Below are 19,413 nucleotides of genomic sequence, written 5' to 3' on the forward strand. Positions count from 1 at the left end.
TTGTGTCGGTCTAAAAGTAAATTGCCGCATCACATGTCACTAGGAAGGTAAAGTCACCCCTTGCTAGAAAGTTTTGATTTCTACTCCATGTTTGTTCTTTACCTTCTCCAGTTCAGTAGTCTCCTTGTCGTTGTGCGACTTGTGTGAAAAATAAACTTGAATCTGCACAGCTATCTAAATTATCCAATGATACACATATTAGTGTGGCAAGGTGTAGCCCCTCAACATCTGTTAAACCACGATCTAGAGATTTTCTATGTTGCCCTTGGTTGTTCCTTTGGAAGTGTTGTTTGAGGATTAGAAACCTATTTAAATGTCTTTGGAGACGGAAGTATCAGCTTCATGACGTGTCTGTGCTCTTTTCCTGCCAACCTATCTATATTTGTATGTTTGACTTCTATTGAGCAAGTTGCGATAAATGCACTCTAAATCATTCAGTGGAGCTATTGTGCAGGTACATGGCAGGACAATGACATGCCAGGATCTTTGGCAGCCAGCTACAGTCACAGAAGACTGATACAGTAGTTCATTAGTGTATTCAGTGCTGTGGCTCTCTGTGTTCTGATAAGCACAGGACATGAATCATAATTTGGATGTGTTTAAAAAAAGAACTGTTCTGTAATAACTAGGCATGAGGAGACGTAGAGCAGATTTTGTGTACTATAGAAAAGCCATATTGATTGCAGTCGTTCCAAATTTTTAGTCTAATGTAGTTGGTGGATCTTGACATCAGAAATGATTCAAATAGATTCAGCTTTTACTCTACTATTTAGCATTGATTTTAGATGTTCTTCATAGTGAATAGGGTAAGGAGCTTTATGACTACTAAAACTTGATGTGAAGAAGGAACACCTCCTAAACAACCTTGCAACACATTGGAAGTGTGTGTCTTGTGGGTGTGCTATTGTGTGTGTGTTGTGTGATGGTCTAGGCAATAGCTGCCCCCTTTTTGTTCTAAGCAGCCTTCAGCTTGACAGTGCACGTGAACACACTCCTGAGCCATGAAAGAAGAAGGCCTCCTGAGGCGCAGGTCATGTGCTGGGGTCTCACCTGGCACCTTCCTCCCAAGGCCTGATGGACGAAAGCTTGTCAGAAATGCATCATTTGGAGGATACAATGAGCTCTCTCCTGCTGTGCCAGGTTGGTATGCTTTCTCTCTACACCACTGTGTTTTTGGTAGTTTAAAATGCAGAAACACAAGTTTCACTTCTACCTTCTGTCATGCTACACTTCCCACAAACCACTTGAGATGTGATACTTCACAGAACTGCTCTCCTGTATGATGTGCACCAGATACGTTTGCTTTTCAGTTTGTACATTTGAACCCGTGGATGGCAGCTACCCACCTTCCCGATCTTGTATAAACTATTAATTTGTAACCGATTAAAAGTAATCTGGTATTGATGATATTACATTAAAATCCTGAAAAATCTCTGTATTGAGCAACAATTAGTTTCATGTATGTGGAAGGATGAACTGGTGCTTGTGTATAACAAGAATTGGTATTTTTTTCACTTGTTTATTTGCCATGCCTGCTGACCAGCATTCCTGCTATAAAGATTGAATTCAAGGCATATCTAAACCCAAGAACAAAATATAATATATGGCAGCTTTTTCTCATTTATTTCTACCTGTTCATCCTGCCGGTAATGCACTCCCTGTCCTAGGGGGACAACTCTTCACTGAGCGTATCTTCCAAGGAGCAATGTTGTCAACTTTGGTCAGGAAGTATGTTAAGACTATAGACCATCTCTATAACATGGGGGAGTTGTGTTCACAGAGAAAATAATAATCGGTGCTAACAGCACACATGAAGAACACGGCAAGTTATCGGCTCAAAAATAATTCTGGCTGGATCAACATTTTTTTTTTTTCCAAACGATATAACAAAACACTTTCAATGGGATATTTAACAGAGCATGAAATGCAAATAAGAAAAGTTTATTTTAAGAGTTTACATTCACTTTGGGATCTAGTTATAAATGTTGAGAAGATTCACACAACTTTCACTCAGGGTTAACACATTTCCAGTTGAAACCAATTAGAAAAATGCATAAATCTTGGGGAACATTGTTTGAAAATGTTATAAATAGACTTCTAAGTCCCCTTTGACATGGACACCTTTCACATGCGATGGTGGAAAAAAAGTGAGCTTACAGGGTCCATGATGGTCTTTGGGGAGTCAGATGGACATCTGTTTACATTCGATTGCCCTTGATCCATCACAATCAGGTCTGCCAAAACAGAACTCTATTACATTTGTTTTTCGTGACCTGGAAGGAATCGGGGACAATGGGATATGAATGGATGCATGTCCCTTTTAGATCCGGCTGCTCATAGACTAACATTGAGCTTCTGGTCAGATCCATCTGAAAAACCTGTGAAAAGGGGCCTACAACTTCACTGGGGGGAATGTGCATGATTTTTAGTATTATAGAAAAATATGGCGTAAAGGCATAAACATGTGCCAATATACAGAACGCATCAAATCAACAACAGAAAACAAAGCAGTGCCATTTACATGTACACAGTGTCAGTATTTTTTTTTTTTTTTAAATGGAAATCAACTTATTTTGGTGCATTCATGAATGCTGGTTTGTTTTAGTATTTGCAGATTGCATGTTACCAGGGAAAGAAACACTAAGGGGTGCTGTGCAGCTGTCTCCTGTTTTTTTTATATTCCTAAATAATAGTGGTGTCAGTATCTGAGGACAGTGCTTGCCTGTTCATTTCAATAAATGACCGATTTATGGCACTTGTGCCAGCAAAATACACACTTGGGGAACTTTGTGTCTTGGTGACATACCGGTGACAGCAGTTTATTAATAAAGTAAGAAACATGACACTTGGGATAGAAAGAGAAGATTACATTTTATTACAGTGTTTGTCGTCTTGCATCTGCATTTCGTTTTTGTCATATGGAATTGTTTTCGACCATCTGTTTTACATACTGGAAGTGTATTCAGAATGGTTCGAATGTTATTTTCCTGTCTGGACGCCCAGCCTCCTTAAAAGCACAGAAACACACAAGGGATCCCGCACATCCCAATGGCAGCTGAGAAATGTGTCGCTGCACCAAATCGGTCAAGCAAAACAAACGACAAACGCACTCAACAATTTGTCACCAGTTATACAGTAAGGTGCACACGAAATGGGCTTTGAACAGTAAAACAGTAGAAAGGCATCATGGCACACTCACAAACCAGCATGTAAAACAACTTGTCTTACCACTAAGGATAATAACAGAGGTTTGGATACACGTCTTCTGCAGAGGATGTGAAAGCCGCACTTGTGTGTTTCTGTGCTTTTAAGGAGGCTGGGCGTCCTCCTGACAAACCTGCACCCAATTTGAAATCTTCTGCCCCCATGTGCGCCAAGGAGACACTCATAGTTTAGAGTTAGGACCGCACTATAAGAGGTGCCTTGGCGCGGCAGTGCGGCTTTCACATCCTCTGCAGAAGACGTGTATCCAAACCTCTGTTATTAACCTTAGTGGTGAGACAAGTTGTTTTACATGCTGGTTTGTGAGTGTGCCATGATGCCTTTCTACTGTTGTACAGAAAGATGGAACATTTAAATATACCAGCTGAGCATTGTGTAGCGTTTTTCACCCCTTTTTTGTATGCATGCTTACACTAAAGCTGGACCCATTTTTGCCGTTTCCTGCTGAATCGCCCAATATTCGATCAATTGGGGGCCCTCCTTGGTAGAAAATTGCCCACCAAACACTGACTACAGCCAATCATTTGCAGTCACAATTCAAGTATTCTGACAGATGCAGGCGCCGCTATCAGAATCCAATTGAAGCTCCAATTCATGCTGTTGGATGGGGAAATCAAGTGATTATTCTATTGTATAATATTTTTTCAGCCCACAAGGCTAAATGAGAAAAATCTTAAGGTGCTTAAAGATAAACTCCAGCCTTACCTCCAGTCTTGCACAGTTGTACAGGCGCCTCTCCTTTACGGAAATTGCTTACTCTGATAACACTGCACACAGTGTGCAGTAGAAGCTACTGCAAGGCAAGCATCATCTAATGGTTTCCTCCCCAGTCTTTCTGTCCCTTACCTGCCCCTTTCATTAATTGGATTTCAGTTCTTCCAGTCGTGCAGGATCACCTAGGATGGTCTGTCTGAAAATGTAGCCTGCTTAAGAACACCCACTCCCCCAGACTGACTTCCACCCACCAAGGCATTTTGATATTTGCATCAGGGCTGAGGGCTCTTGAGGGAAATACTGGGCTAGGGCGGTGTGATGTTTTCAGGAAGCTATATACAGCACCTCGTCAACCTTTTCCACCAGCCATTATTGGCCTGCTTGCATCGAGAAGCACAAAGGCCCAATGATGAAATCATTGGATCTAAATTAAGGCCGACAAGGGAGAGAAGGTGGAATCAGGAAAACCATAATATAAGCAGATTCAACTTCAGCTTTAAGACTGCCCAAAGATAACATATATAATGCAAATCTCATTACATACAGTTGAATTATCCAGTGGTGGATTAAAATGAGCAATAAATGTTAATCTTTCTACAAAACTGCATGATTCGTGCAGCTTCTTTCCTCGAAAATGAGCACATGCTTCATTTGTCCTATAGTATTTCCATGAGTGTTTTCAGCAATGTCATCCTGGTCAGGTTAGTGGACTGTGGAAATCCAGCCCTACTAGTGATGAGGCACATTGGACATTTTCAAGGGACCTTCTATTCATCTCTATTGATCTCAATTGACGATGCTGTTAAGTTAAACCATCTGAACATTTCTTCCATCCCTCGAAAACGTTGAATAACATATCTGGTAGTGGGCTTGTAAACTGGTTACCTATTCTCCCTGCTGGAATATTTATTCATTTTATAGTATGGAAAAAGGAGAATGTGGAGGTGGATGGAACATCCAAAACTCCCAGGTAGACAGGAACAGAGTTGGGAATTATGGCAGGGAGATTTATTCATTATAGGTATTAAGCGCCGACAAAAGTCAACGTTTTACATAGTGCACAGTTGCATCAGTCCCTGTCCTCAAGGAGCTTACAATCTATGGTCCCTATCTCACATGCATACGTAAGAGGGCCAATTTAGACAGGAGCCAATTAACCTACCAGCATGTCTTTGGAGTGTGGGGGGAAACTGGAGCGCACAGAAGAAACCCACACAAGCACATGGAGTGCATGCAAATTATTTGCAGATAGTGACCGTGCCAGGATTTGAATCGGGGAAGGCAGAAGTGCTAACCACTACCCCACTGTGCTGCCTGATATAACTGAAATATTACGTTTAGGTGGATAAGCACTTTAAGATGAATTATATACTTGAAGGTTTTAGTAGAGGAATCGCGTATCCTATACTGAATAGTCATTGGGTATGCTTGGTGAAAAGAACCTGTGAATTTAAGAATTAAATCATGAGTATTGTGATTCCCCCTTGTATAGCTAACTTTGCAGTCCAAGTAAATTTAAAAAAAAAAAAAGCAGAAACCTGTACTGCCATTCATGACGTCTCCTTAGAATACTAAATACCTGGCTGCTTTTATAATCCAGTAAAAATGTTGCTCTAAATCATAAGGTTTAGAGTTATGAGTATTCCAGGCTAATGCCTGCTTTTTACATGATACTGACTATTAGCTGCATGCCCATTCCGGACCAATGACTTAATTGGCTGAAAGCTGATTCCATGTTACTGACTTTACTGGCTGCATGCCTGTTCCACGTCACTAACTTTACTGGCTGTATACTTGTTCCAAGCTACTGACTTACTGGTGCGTGCTTATTTCACTTCACAGGCTGCATGCTTATTCTGCGTCAACTGATATCACTGGCTGCATGGTATTTTGAGCTACTGACTCAGACTGCACTTAAACCAGAGGCAAGCAGATCTTATTACAGCAACGTCCGTGCCTGCTCATTGATATTATTATGTATTTAATTGTACTAAGAATGGATTGATTACTTTTATATGTGCTTGAGTTATTTTCACAACAACTATTGGGATCTTTATTTGCTGGTCATCAATAGCCTTTTAGGGAAGCCGGAAGCTTTTGTCTTCCTTCAATGACTATAGAATGTTCAGCCCATCGAGCAAGGAACTAAAATGCAGGCTTTCTTTCTGTCTGCCATAATAATATATTGTCATCTTTGCTCCACTATATTTAGTTTCTGTCTTATATTGTGTTCATTTCAAAGAGTACAAAAATTTTTGTAAAACTCCAAATGTTTATATTGTCATTCGAATGAGGGAGGTGAAAGATGATATGTTTCATCTGTAGCTTTGACTCTGTCCACTCCTCTACCTCCACAAGAGTGTTTCTAAAGCCATGAAAGTCACCCAGCACTCTTGACTTTCTGCTTATATCTTTATTAAACTTTAGGCCATTAAAGTAGATGTAAACTGAATAATATTTCATAAAAAGGCAATTTTTCTATAAATAAACCATTGTTTTCATCCTTTGCTGATATCCAACATCCTCTTTGCAGCCATTTCCTGTCTACTGGCATGGTTACTGTGCTTGATAGCATGAAAAGCATAATTTTGTAGAATGTGGATCCTTTACCTTAGGATTATCAAGAGGTTTAAAGTGAACATTCTTGTTGCTAGAATGCATTTAGGGGTTTGATTGGTGCTTTATCAGTCTGTTTTCTGTTGGCATTTCACAGCACCCAGTCCTTAAAACTGAACTTTAGACACAAACACATGGATTTTAATATATTCCTCAATAGTCACAAAGGATTTAAATCCACTTTGCAAAGGCATCAAATGTCTTAAAAACCAAGCTATTTCTTTGTAAAGGTAGTGGTGACATAATCACCGTGCTGTGCATAGCCTGTATAGAGAGCAGAGCTGTGGGAGGGACCCAGCAGGCTCCACCCTCTACAGGCTGCCTGCAGAAAACTACAGGAGGGGACGAAGATGAGACCAGTCACCCTGCACAAGAAGAAAGTGCAACAGTGACTGGTCTTTATTACAGGAAAGCTCCTGCACAGAGTTGCAGTTTCACTCTGGATTACTGTACAGATCTGCAAGAAATACACAAAACTCACCAAGATTCAAGTAAGAATACACATGGCTCTTGTATTTAGAAAATATTTGCTTATCACAGAGTTCAGTTTTAACCAAAACATCACAAGCAACTCTTAATAAATGTAAAATCAATAGAGAAACTTTCCCAGCGGCGGAAAGCTCCGGATAATTTTGGGAATTTATATTTACCAGCAGTTTTAAGGAGCGGTTGGATATTCGGATTTGCTGTAAAGAAGTCATATCACCAGTAGTTAATAAGGCTAGGATTACATCCACCAGGGGACCCTGTGTACATAGCACTTGTCCCTGTCCTCGGTGCTGGGATTCTAAGCAGCGTTGTTGGATAGCTAGCCCCTCCCTCTGCCCTCAGGTATCCCGCTGCTTTTTGGAGCAGAGCTGTCATTTACAAAACACAAACTGACAACAGTACACACCGGCAGCTACTACACTACTCCGTCTCGGACAAATGTAGTAGCTGCTGATGTGTGTTGTTGTTATTATTATTATACATGATTTATATAGAGCCAATAGTTTGCACAGCGCTTTACAATATAAGGAAGACATTACAGTCACAATACAATTTAAGACAAGATGGTAAGGAGGGCCCTGCCCGTGAGGGCTTACAATCTAAAAGGGAGGGGCAAGTGATACATGAGGAGGTAGCTGTGCGGGGATGATTGTTTGAGAAAGTGATTGTTCAGTGGTTAGGTTGAGGTGGGATAGGCTTCCCTGAAGAGATGAGTCTTAAGGGATCGCCTAAAGGCAGTCAGTGTGGGAGATAGACGGACAGGTTGGGGTAGAGAGTTCCATAGAATGGGAGACACTCTAGTGAAGTCCTGGAGGGGAGCATGGGAGGAGTTGATGACGGAGCTGGAAAGCAGAAGGTCTTGTGAAGAGCGGATGTGACGGTTAGGGCAATACTTTGAGACCAGGTTGGAGATATATCCGGGGGTAGAGTTGTGGATGGCTTTGTACGCGGTTGTTAATATTTTGAATTTTATCTTTTGGGCTATTGGAAGCCAGTGCCGGGATTGACAGAGGGGGGTTGCAGACACTGAGCCGTTGGTTAGGTGGATGAGTCTAGCAGCTGCATTCATGATAGACTGAAGGGGGGATAGCCTGTGTAGAGGTAGGCCAATGAGGAGGGAGTTAACAAGAGACGAGAGATAACAAGGGAGTGGATGAGTAATTTTGCGGTTTCTTTGGTGAGGAAGGGGCGTATTTTGGAGATGTTACGGAGGTGAAGGCTGCAGGATTTGGATAGTGATTGGATGTGGGGAAGAAAGGTGAGGTCCGAGTCAAGGATGACACCTAGGACCTTGGCATGGGGGGAGGGCTGGATAGTTGTTAACAATCTCAAGGGAAAAGTTGGGGGAAGGTGCACGGGCAGGAGGAAATATCAAGAGCTCAGTTTTTGAAAGATTGAGTTTTAAGAAATGTTGTGACATCCAGACGGATATGTCAGTTAGTGGATTAGTGACACGCAAGGACACTGAGGGGGAGAGTTGCGGAGTAGAGAGATAGATTTGAGTGTCATCGGCATAGAGATGGTATTGGAAGCCATGTGAGGTTATTAACTGACCAAGAGAGGAGGTGTAGATAGAGAAGAGAAGGGGTCCAAGGACGGAGCCTTGGGGGACCCCTACAGAAAGAGGAAGAGGAGGGGAGGAGTTAGATTTGTAGGTGACACTAAAGGAGCGCTTAGAGGAGAACCATGAGAGAGCAGAGTCTTGTAGGCCAAGTGAGTGGAGTTTTTTGAGGAGGAGCAGGTGGTCCACAGTTTCAAAAGCAGCAGAAAGGTGTTGTTGTCAGCTTGTGTTTATGTGAATGACAACTCTGCTCCCCAGCACACTAACTGGCAGGTGTGGGAGGTTGAGAGCTCAGTCTTTTACAGGAGCAGGAGAGGTACAGAGTGCAGAATGGTGAGGGGAGCTGTGGGAGTCTGCAGCTCAGTCTTTTATTTTTACAAACGGATTAGAGGAAACACAGGCTGCAAGTAAGGTTGCAGAATGGAGAGGGCTGTGGCTTCACTGCTGCCTGTACCTCCCCTCTAGGACTAATTTGGGCTTCTGCATAGGGTGGAGCTACAGCCAGCAACAGTAATAAACATGACATTTTATTTACAAACCACAGCACCGAATTTTAACTGGGACAAGTGCTATGTGCACAGGGTCCCTGGGGGCTTTGCTTTAACTTCTAATAAGCGTTTTTCTTTAAGTGGGGATTAAATATAAAATATGCGTAAAGTAGAAGCTCCTTTCATAATACTGATATTATGAGCAATAATAAAGAGAGTAACAAGCACACGTTTCCTGCAACAGTATGTTTAAAGTAACACTAAACTCAGGAGTTGAATCTTAAAAAATGCATTCAGGTACCTTAAATCACAAAAAATGTATCTTGTTTGTGTATCACTCAGCTGTAGATCCTTAAATCATCTCTTAGGCCTCATTCACACTGCCGCGCATACGCGCGTTTTGTACCATATCCAGCATATGCAAATAAATGGCTCCATACACATAGCTGCGTATGGAGCCGTATATTTGCATAGGGTAAATATGCGCAAAGACAGAATGGAACAAAGATGCGTCCGGGCAGCATATTTCTGCGCAAACACGCTTGGTTGCGCGCATATACGCACGTACACTTCATTTACATCTGTATTATGAGTGATGCATTCTGGGATTGCAAATATGTGCGCATGTACGCGTATATACACAATATACGATTTTGCTCTTGCGTTGTGTGTGAATAAGGCCTAAATGGGTGCTGACACTGTCCCTTCTGGAGGGTGGCTACATTTGTTTCTCATGGTCCCTGTGTGTGATATAAAGTACACCACTCCAAGCTCACTCCTGTGATGGACTACAATCTCAATACAAATTAGTAAACTAAATGTGACATAGCCCATCACAGGAGTGAGCTTGGAGCGGTGGCTACTTTACATCACACACAGGGACCATTGGGAACAAAAGTAGTAGGCACCCTACAGAAGGAAGGACAGTGTCAGTACAAATTCAGAGATGATTTGAGGATCTGCAGCAGAGTGATACACAAATAAGGTACATTTTTGTTAATAGTTAAGGTACTTGAATGCATTTTTAAGATTTTACCCTGTTTAACTGAGTTTGGTGTCACTTTAAGCTTCTCTGCAGGTTCTGAATTATAAGGCATTTGTTTTTTGTTTTCTTCTTCCTCTTCTAATAAAGGAATCTTCTAAAAGTCTCCTGTCAGCACTTTGCTGCTTATTCCTCCTCCTAAGTACTTTCTTATCATAATCAGGATCAAGGCTATCTCCATATCTATCCTGAAATGCAGCATCACCCTGAGACTTTACACACCTCCTTCCTCTGCTGCTTGTGGTGTTGTCGTACTTGCGTAATGCCTAAGCCGGATCTTATTCCTTAATTCATCTTTCATCTGGGTTACATGATTTTGCTACATGAGGTTTTGTAGTCGTGACATAAGGCATAAATTGTAATGAACTCTCATCTCTTGGAAACTACATAGGGGATTACACATGTTTTTGTACATTTTAATTTTCTTAAATCACATAACCAGTTTTAGTAAATGACTTTATATTTAGTCTATATATTATGCTAGCAGTATTCCTTGTAAATGGCCATGCATGAAAATGTCTGCCTCAGCAACTGTGGTTATGGTACAGGTTTTGATGCAAATATATTAAGTTGGCTCAGGTTTTTTTCCTTTTCCAAATCTATTTAAAAACAGCTTTTTGTAGTAAGGAATTTTGCAATCTTAAGTGTTTTAGCTGAATGACTACTATTAGCAACCATAAGGAGAGTTTCTGAATATGGATAGAATCCTTTTCTCTCAATTGTCTAACACAGTGTTTGTTAAGGTGTTAAAGCTTTAACCCCAGGTATACATCTTTATGCTTACATTGGACCAACTTGGCCAATATAAGTATGCATGTTTTATAACTGGTAAGGCCACGGATCCCGTAAAACACTGTAGTAGCCAGAGCTACTATAGTGCTTTACAGCCATCTTCTGGGTCCTGGTACTACGCTGTGCTGAGCTGAGCTGCTACCCTTCTGCTCTGAAAACACAGAGGGTCGCTCACTCGTCACCGTGGCCATACAGAGAATGCCTAGTATTTTGATCAATGGATAAAAGGTATTCTCTGATGGGACAAGGGAAGGTGACATCACTGCACTGCTTCTCAATCACAGAACGCCTTTTTATCCATTGAGAAAAATACAAGGCTTTTTTTAAAGCAGAAGGGATTCAGCCCAGCGTCATATAGGACCCAGAAGATCACTGTAAAGCACTATAGTAGCTTCGGCTACTGCAATGTTTTACAGGATGCCTTTGGGCTGACCAGTTATAAAATAGGTATAAACATTTTAGGGCTGCAACAACTAATCAACATAATCGATTATAATCGATTATTGAAAAAGTTGTCAACTTTTTCAATCATCGCTTAATCGGCTTCTGATTGGTTTGCCCTGTTCACGGCTCCACACACGCTGCGCGCCAGACTTCTTCCCCACCTCACGCTCGCCGCTGCCAGGCCAGCCCACCCGAATCCACGCTTCACACGCCGCACCTCCTCGCGCTCACCGACCGTCCACATCCTCGATTGGCACAGGGAAGCGGGGAGAAGAAGTAAGGAGGAGCAGGTGTGGGGGGATGACAGCAGCCGATAGACAGGGCCGATCTCAGAAAGACTGGAAGACTGCTCAGGTAAAAATTATTTCTTGCTTTTTTAAAGTTGGCTGCTGTGGGTGTTTGTTAAATAAATTATTCCGACTTTTAAGGCCTCATGCATGTGTACATTCACATTGGGGCATTTAGATTGTGATCAGTGTTTTAGAGCAGCATTCAAAAAAATGCATTCAGAGTGGAGTTTACTGGCATAATTTACCTGCATACATGCATATGCCCTAAATGAGTCCTAAGAAGGCTTTCAGTTTAGTCTGTATAATACTAGGCCATATTTATCAAAAATATATCTCGTCACTTGCCGTCAGTCAAATCCCTTGTTTGATTTGCAATCCTGGAAAAGAAGAATGAATGGCAGAATATGCTTACTGTAGGCAATACAGACCCTTTTCTATTTGCAGATGCTGTTCATAAATGCAGGTCTCTGGATCAGGAGCACAAATGAAATCTGACCACACATGGTACAATGTGCTTGTGAAATGTACCATTGACCACAAATTGTACAGGCCTTGCCTGAGTGGTTACAAATTGAAGTTTTAATAAATATAAAACTTGCTGTGCCCATTATACAATTTCTTTTAGACTTACCATAATCAATGTGAGAACCCAACTAAACTATGCAATCAACTTGTATCCAGTCAAACAGGCCTTTTCACTACAAATATGGTAGATCTAAAGGAGATTGTGCAGTAAATTTGTAACTTTAGTGGTGAGCTTTAAGGAGATGGTATAAACCGATTGCAATATGTGTATGGCCAATTTAAGTGTTCATTTTCTTTATTACATTCAGATTGGAATTGAAAGTGGAACTACACTTTTGTTAAAAAAATAATCCTCTAGTACAATTATATATGTTGCAAAGATTTTAGGAAACTTTGCTACATACAGATTCCTACCTGCTTCTGTTCTCTAGAAACTTGACAGACCATTGCGCCATTTTTCAAACACCCACAAGCATTGCTAAATGGGTCGACCTGCTATAAGCGCATCATCATTCTTTGTGGCATTCCTCCATGCAGTGTTCTTGGCAGGTATCCCACCAAAGATAAAAGGCTTAGTGCAGCAAACTTAAGGACATTGCTGGGAATACCAGAGATTTTACCTCCTGGTCTCTGAGGTCCTCTGGGAAAGCAGTTAACTGATCACACACAAGTGTAAGGGAACATAGGTGCAGAAAACCCCCAAGGTTGCCATTGTTTGATTATTTTTTTTTGTGGCAATTGGAGAACCATACATGGATGCAGAATGGAATGAAAAGGGATTCCTTAATAACATTAAATGACAAAACGGCTTGTGTGATAATGATATGGTTATGTCATTTTTTTTTCTTTTTGTCATTCAATAATATCATACACAATGTTTTGCTCAGACTGCACTATTAATGGTAGATTTGTCAGGCCAACACCAGACAATATTAATGTGTAGTAAATGGATATGTGTATCAGAGTAATCACTTTGCCGAATCTATCAGTGAAAAGTGCCCATGCTGCTCACAACGACCTGTAAGTTGATCCCTAGGAATCTGTCAGTTCAGATATAATTGGTTGATAATTTTCACCATTTTTGTATGTGAGATTCTTATATTTCAGCAGGTGACAAAAAAAATGGTGCAACAGTGAGTAAAATGAAACTGTAGTAATACCAATGCCCTCTCAGCTATTTCTTTGCCTGCATAGTTATATGTAGGGAACTAAAATAAGCATTTGTGTGGTATACGATTTCAAGTCAAACAGTTAAGTTTTTCAACCCTAAGATTATAAATCCAAATGCAAGAAAGATATTAAAAACTGAGTATTGGCGTACTAGACCTCCTGCTTTATTGGGCGAGCTAAAAATGTGTGTACAGGTTTTTCATTGCCTCAAATCTACATTTGAAACAAGCCATTAGCCATACTGGGGACATATTCAAATCATTCTCTAGATCTGTTTATGGTGTGCATGAAAGAGATTTTAACTTTCCAAATTGGCAACTCCTACATATACCTGTGTGTAGGTAGGAAGAAGGAGTATCTACATGACTGAAAGAGAGACAAGAGACATGAGCACAGAGCAGTCATGGAGAAACCCCGGTCTTGGGTTCAATGAGGAGCTTTTACTACAAAAGGAAGAACCTGGTTGTTGCTTTGCAATAAGCAGTTTACTATGGTAGATATATTTCTGCTTTGTTTCATATCTTTGAAGCTGAACTGTGGCAATCAAATGTGTATTAGAAATGTGTCATACAGTGAGCCCCTGCTGTAATTGTATTACTGCAAGTCTGAGGGAGGAACTGCAGAGTACCCAGACACAACAGGTAGTACTGTGTATATCGGGGGACACAGTGGTGTGGCCATGGCAAACGCTCAGACATGTGCCTCTTTCCTTCCTCTGCTACCATGTATGACTGTAAACAGCTGATAGTGACAATTGTTTTCCTGGTCGACCAGGATTCCATTGGAATCAGTTTCCAAATTGGTTATATAGGGGACTAAGAAATAAAATATACATTTATTTTAGTAGCTATAGTTTATCTACTGGAATCTTAGCCTCTGGAACACATTTTTTAATAGAGGAATGTTTATTATTGAGACCTTCCTGTAACTTCACACAACTGGAAGGTTTCCTGGAAGCATGTCCCTGCTGTCTTATATTAATAAGGCTTTATTGCGAAGTTGGATAACTTGAGTCGAACTTGTGCAATTAAATATGCATTTTTTTTACCTGTACAGTTAAGTGAAGTTGAGGTAGATTTTTATTCTTTACTGTTTACTCATTGTGTTTGTTTGGGAACTCTGGCCCAAAAGATATAAGAAGGGTTGGTGATTCTACTTGCTGGACTCTATCCAAATGTGAAATGACTTTTTGTCTTGCATATATCTGTATTTGAATTTGTGTGTATGTCATGGTGAAAGCAAAACTTGGTACGGTTAGTGCTTATTCCATTATGGATGTACTTGGAAGCTGTCTAACCGCTAAGGTTAAAGACAGAGGGTTTAGTTACACTTCTTCTGCAGAATATGTGAAAGCTGCACTGCCTCGTCAAGGCCCCTCAGTGTATTGCGTTCTTAACTCTAACCTATGAGAGTCTCCAAAGATATAAGAAGGGTTGGCGATTCTACTTGCTGGACTCTTTCCAAATGTGAAATGACTTTTTATCTTGCATATATCTTTATTTGATTTTGGATGTATGTTATGGTGAAAACAAAACTTGGTATGGTTAGTGATTATTCCATTATGTATGTACTTGGAAGCTGTCCAATGGATTTACTAGCATTTATTGTACTCGGCAATTCTGTCACACTGGCACTAAATATGTTGGCAAATGGGGGAGTGTCTCAATAAACAGCCTTGTCCGAGTGCCCTTTGTAAATGTCAGGGTGTATAAGAGATTTGAGGTTTTCTCCAGCGTTTTTAGATCACACAGATGGGCATTGTATGCACTGAACAATATAGTAAGTGCACTGATTGAAGCATTCCTGGGATGCCCAGATTAAAATGTCCTAGGCAGCATGCAATCCATTTCTTTGAAATCCTTAGTTACAGAACTCAACATTATACAGTGGAAATGGGTCGCAGTACTTTGTTGGGCATATTGCTTTCGTTTAAAGGTCAAGTGGCAATTCGTTTATCTTTATTTAAGAAGAGGCAAACAGGAGTACATGGTACAATTTACAAGTAGTCAAAAAGAGAAACAAGGACAGTGTTTGAAAATGCAACACTGTACATGAAACCAATTGGAAGCAAGTGCCCATTAGGTTTTAAAAAATGTTGCACTTTATGCTTGTTGGCTGAGAATCTCATGTTGCCAAATTTTTTTTATCACTGTGCATGTCATATACTGACTTGTTAACTTTGAAATACCTGAGCTGCCTAATAACAGGCCCCACATCCTTAAGTTCCCATATTTTATCATAGCCTAGATATGTAATTCCATATCTCTTCTGCAACACCATCTACTCTTGGATACTGGTACTGTTGCATAACCTTAAAATCATGTGGTTTTTACATCTTTGAGACTGGACTAACATTCTGTGATTTACTGAATATATAGAATCATTCATATCAGCCACCCTCATCTTCTTTCTCATGTATTTGACAAGATATGCTGGCTTTGTTTCTCTAATTTGTTGTTTTTCTGAATCTCTCTAAACCAAAACTTTGCTCTTGTGAAGAAAAAAATTGTATAATTGTTATACAACTCGTTTTACAATTTTGTTTTGTTGGTTTCAACCTGCAGCTCTGGGGGTGTTCCTGCTTTTGTGATTTGCTTACACCAGCTTTCTCTGTTATTACATATTATGATTGTAGCAGGCAGACCCTCTCACTTAACACTCAGGAGTAGGCGGTGAAGTTGAATGCAGCTGTATGCCTAGCTTGGCTCTTCTCATTCCCACCTCCCAATTCTCTCTGGTCATAAAATATGATGAGCAACCTCTGTGACCAATGGATCGCTGCCAGAGTTGGTTTAGGCTGTAAGCTTGACTGTTAAAGAATAGTCAAGATTTACATATACATTCAGCTACCTATATCTCAGCATTTACTGATGGTTTTCCCATATCATTTTCAGTGGTCATCTTTGCATATTCACTATTTCATCATATGCTTAATTTAAATTGCCACGCTTTATAATGGCGTTACTATAAAGCAGGGGTAGAGAGATGTGGAGTTCAGGAGCTAGTCTGTCCAATCCAGGAGCCAGCAGGATTTATTTTAAGGAGCATAGGCTAACTGGCTCCTGGGATTTGTCCAGCCCTGCTAAGAATATATTCTGTTGCAGTACTAAACCTAGAATGTAGTCTCTGAAATATTATTACATTCCACCAAATGTGGGTTGCAGAAAATGTTAACAAAGTGCTTAGAATGTCCTGCCGCACTCCTTTCTGAAGAACCCCTGAAGGTGGGTGCTGTGATGACAGCGGATGGCACCGCAGGCAACAAACTTAAAACAGAATGTCACCAGCACACCAAACAATGTGGTCAAGTGATCGTCCTTTATTGGTGCAGATTGTGAAAGCTTCCATGTGAAAATATGCATCAATAAAGGACGAACATTTGACCACATTGTTTGGTGTGCTGGTGACATTCTATTCTACAGAAAATGTTAAGGTGCACCTGGATACCTCCAGATGCACTTTAACCACTTGCCGTCTGCCCGTTGTAAAAAAAACATACAGACGGCAAGCTCCTATTAGGGAGGCAATGTAAATATACAGCTTGGCCTGGACAGGAAGGGGGTTTAACACCCTGGTTTTTAAGTGGCTAACATATAACATCTTGTCTTAAATTGTATTGTAATTGTAATGTCTTCCTTATATTGTAAAGCGCTGCGCAAACTGTGGCGCTATATAAATCCTGTATTATAATAATATAAGACTTTTATTTAACAACATACCGGGATATGTATGTGAAAGGAGACTTTTGCTGTTCGTGTTTCAGAATTTTGTTTTGGCTTTGCGTGTTGCATTGCAATGTGCAGTATGTGGAAAAATTACAAATTGTAGTGCAAATTTTATTTTAAACTTATAATTGTAAAATAATTGTTCTGTTGTTCTTGTTTGGCAATCGTGTACAAATCATTGCTTTAATCTGCTGTGCTGTGGAGTGGTGATTTTCCTCAGAATAGCGGTTTTGTTCCTCTTATGTTAATTGCAGCTTCTGACACTTCACTGTTGCTGGTAATCCCTAGAGGGCTCCTTGGAGGAAAACAAGTGCCCTGTACATGTTCCTTAAGGATTTCAAGCATGCCTAACTGTTATAGGAAATCTATGGCCGTATTCCGAGAGTACTTATTATAAAACCATGCACGGATATTGGTTTGAAGAGGAAACCCGAGACTTAACATCCAAAAAGCAATACACATGTATCTGGTTTCTTTTTTTGCACAGATGTTGAAAGTAACCTGTATCTGTGCAAACGTTATTGGGAATTTGCAGAGCCTGTACACCACAAAAAAGATACTCCACACGTTTTTGTTAGCACAATTCATATTCCTTTCCTTTTTTACAGGAGACCTGACTTCTCTCATTCATCTTTTTGCCTAATTTGCATTTGCACCCTAGTCTAGCCTGTGTTTTATGTGTTTAGTGGAGATGGCGCTCATTTTTTAGCCTTCAGTTAATCAGGTTGTGTCTTTCTAGCATATCTAATGTAGGACCTTATCAATTTTGTAAAATGTGCTATAAAGAACATTAGGCCTAATTTATAAAAGCTGGATTAAAGGAAAAATAGGGCAGCTCATGAGTTACAGATTTCATATACAGTACTTGTTTCTCTGTTGTAGGTTGGGGAGTGGACAAGGGAACCTGATGGATGGGTGTTAGTAACCTTATTTTTCAATTAGTTTCAGTATCGCTTTATATCTCTTTATGAAGGGAAGGGCTATCCTTCCTATACAGTATTCCTTAATTTATTTCTTATTCATTAATGTGGTATAGGGAACAGTGGTTAATTTGCCATCACCTGTAGCAACAAATCAGAATTTATTTTACTGAAGTCAGATCAGGTGATTGGTATCTTTTGGAGTAATGAATTCAGAGTGTAGTAGATCCCATCGCACTCCTGACCGGATAAAGCCCAAATGAAAAATGGGGGGTGCCAAAAGTGACCGCGGATGCCTCAGCACATCAAAAGCAAAATACCACAAAGTCACTCTCACTTCATTTGTAGATAGCAGTCAATCTCCTTTATTGACTGAACATGATGAACAAAGCGACGTTTTGAGACCAGGCGGTCCCTTCTTCAGGCAAACAAAAGTTAGTGTGTGTGACTTTGTGGTATTTTGCAGTTGGAGTAATGATTTCCCTGCATTGTTGGGCGGGGAGGGGGGCACCCCCCAGCATTGGTGTCAGTCGGGGGGAATAGTACCACAGCATTGGTACCATAGGGAGAAATGGTGCCCTAGCATTGGTATCAGTGGAAGGATGGTGCCCCAGCATTATTTTTCAATAGCAGTTACCTCTCTACAAGGTGACATCATAGTAAGGGCTATACAGGCACGATAGAGCAGGCCACCACTCCATCTACTAGTACTTTTGTTAAATTGTCCGGTGTTGGAATGCAGAGGGCCACATACAATGGCTTCTTCCCACTGGCTTCCAGTAACCAACAAGTACCTGTTAAAGGCAATTAGTGGGCCATTCTTGAAACTATAATTTATAAATCCTGTATAATTAATACTACAGGTAATGATTAACTGTAGCAGCAGATATGCTGTTACTCCCTAGGGTAGTATGTTTAAATTGTTGTGTTACAAAATACTTTAGATATATATTCCTATGTGACCAATTATTGCTGAGTAGAAATTTTTACTGAGCTGCTACAACGGCCTAAATAGCTTGTTTGCCTTTTACAACAAGCATCAATTCCTCTTCCTCCTTTACTTATGTTGTATTGATCACTGTGATGGTAAATTAAAAAAGTATTTGGTATCAAATTAGTTGACTGCTTAACTCACAGGAAGTTGTTATAAACATGTCAGTTCACCTAAAAGGGCCTTTTTACAGCTTCAGCACACATCTTTTTCCTTTTATCACTTATGGGAATTTATCTGCAGTTCTGGGATAAACATAAATAGGTGTTTAAAACAGTGCTGTCTTGTCCTTTTATGTTTTTTTCTTAATATCTGGCAAATATGTAATGTTTTAAAACATTTAAAAGTAAACATATTTATTATTTTTGTGCAAAACATTAAAACATTTTCTTTTCTTCTTAGTTTATATTTTTAAGGGCATAAC

General features: G+C 40.2%; 1 protein-coding gene across 9 annotated transcripts in view; it reads left to right on the top strand.

The window, feature by feature from the left end:
• Nucleotides 1-19,413, top strand: part of OSBPL8 (oxysterol binding protein like 8) — a 230,757-nt gene that overhangs the window by 162,482 nt on the left and 48,862 nt on the right. For 4 of the 9 annotated variants that reach the window (XM_018572777.1, XM_018572771.1, XM_018572766.1 and 1 more), the window contains exon 2: nt 963-1,140. The exons of the other annotated variants lie outside the window; for them this stretch is intronic. In XM_018572777.1, coding sequence (XP_018428279.1) covers nt 1,002-1,140 — 139 coding nt within the window. In that variant the 5' untranslated portion in view covers nt 963-1,001. The remainder of the gene's footprint in view (nt 1-962; nt 1,141-19,413) is intronic. 9 annotated transcript variants of the gene reach the window in all.

The sequence above is a fragment of the Nanorana parkeri genome, unplaced genomic scaffold (genome assembly GCF_000935625.1).
Source record: "Nanorana parkeri isolate BGI_ZX_2015 unplaced genomic scaffold, ASM93562v1 scaffold45, whole genome shotgun sequence".
NCBI classification, from domain to species: Eukaryota; Metazoa; Chordata; class Amphibia; order Anura; family Dicroglossidae; genus Nanorana; species Nanorana parkeri.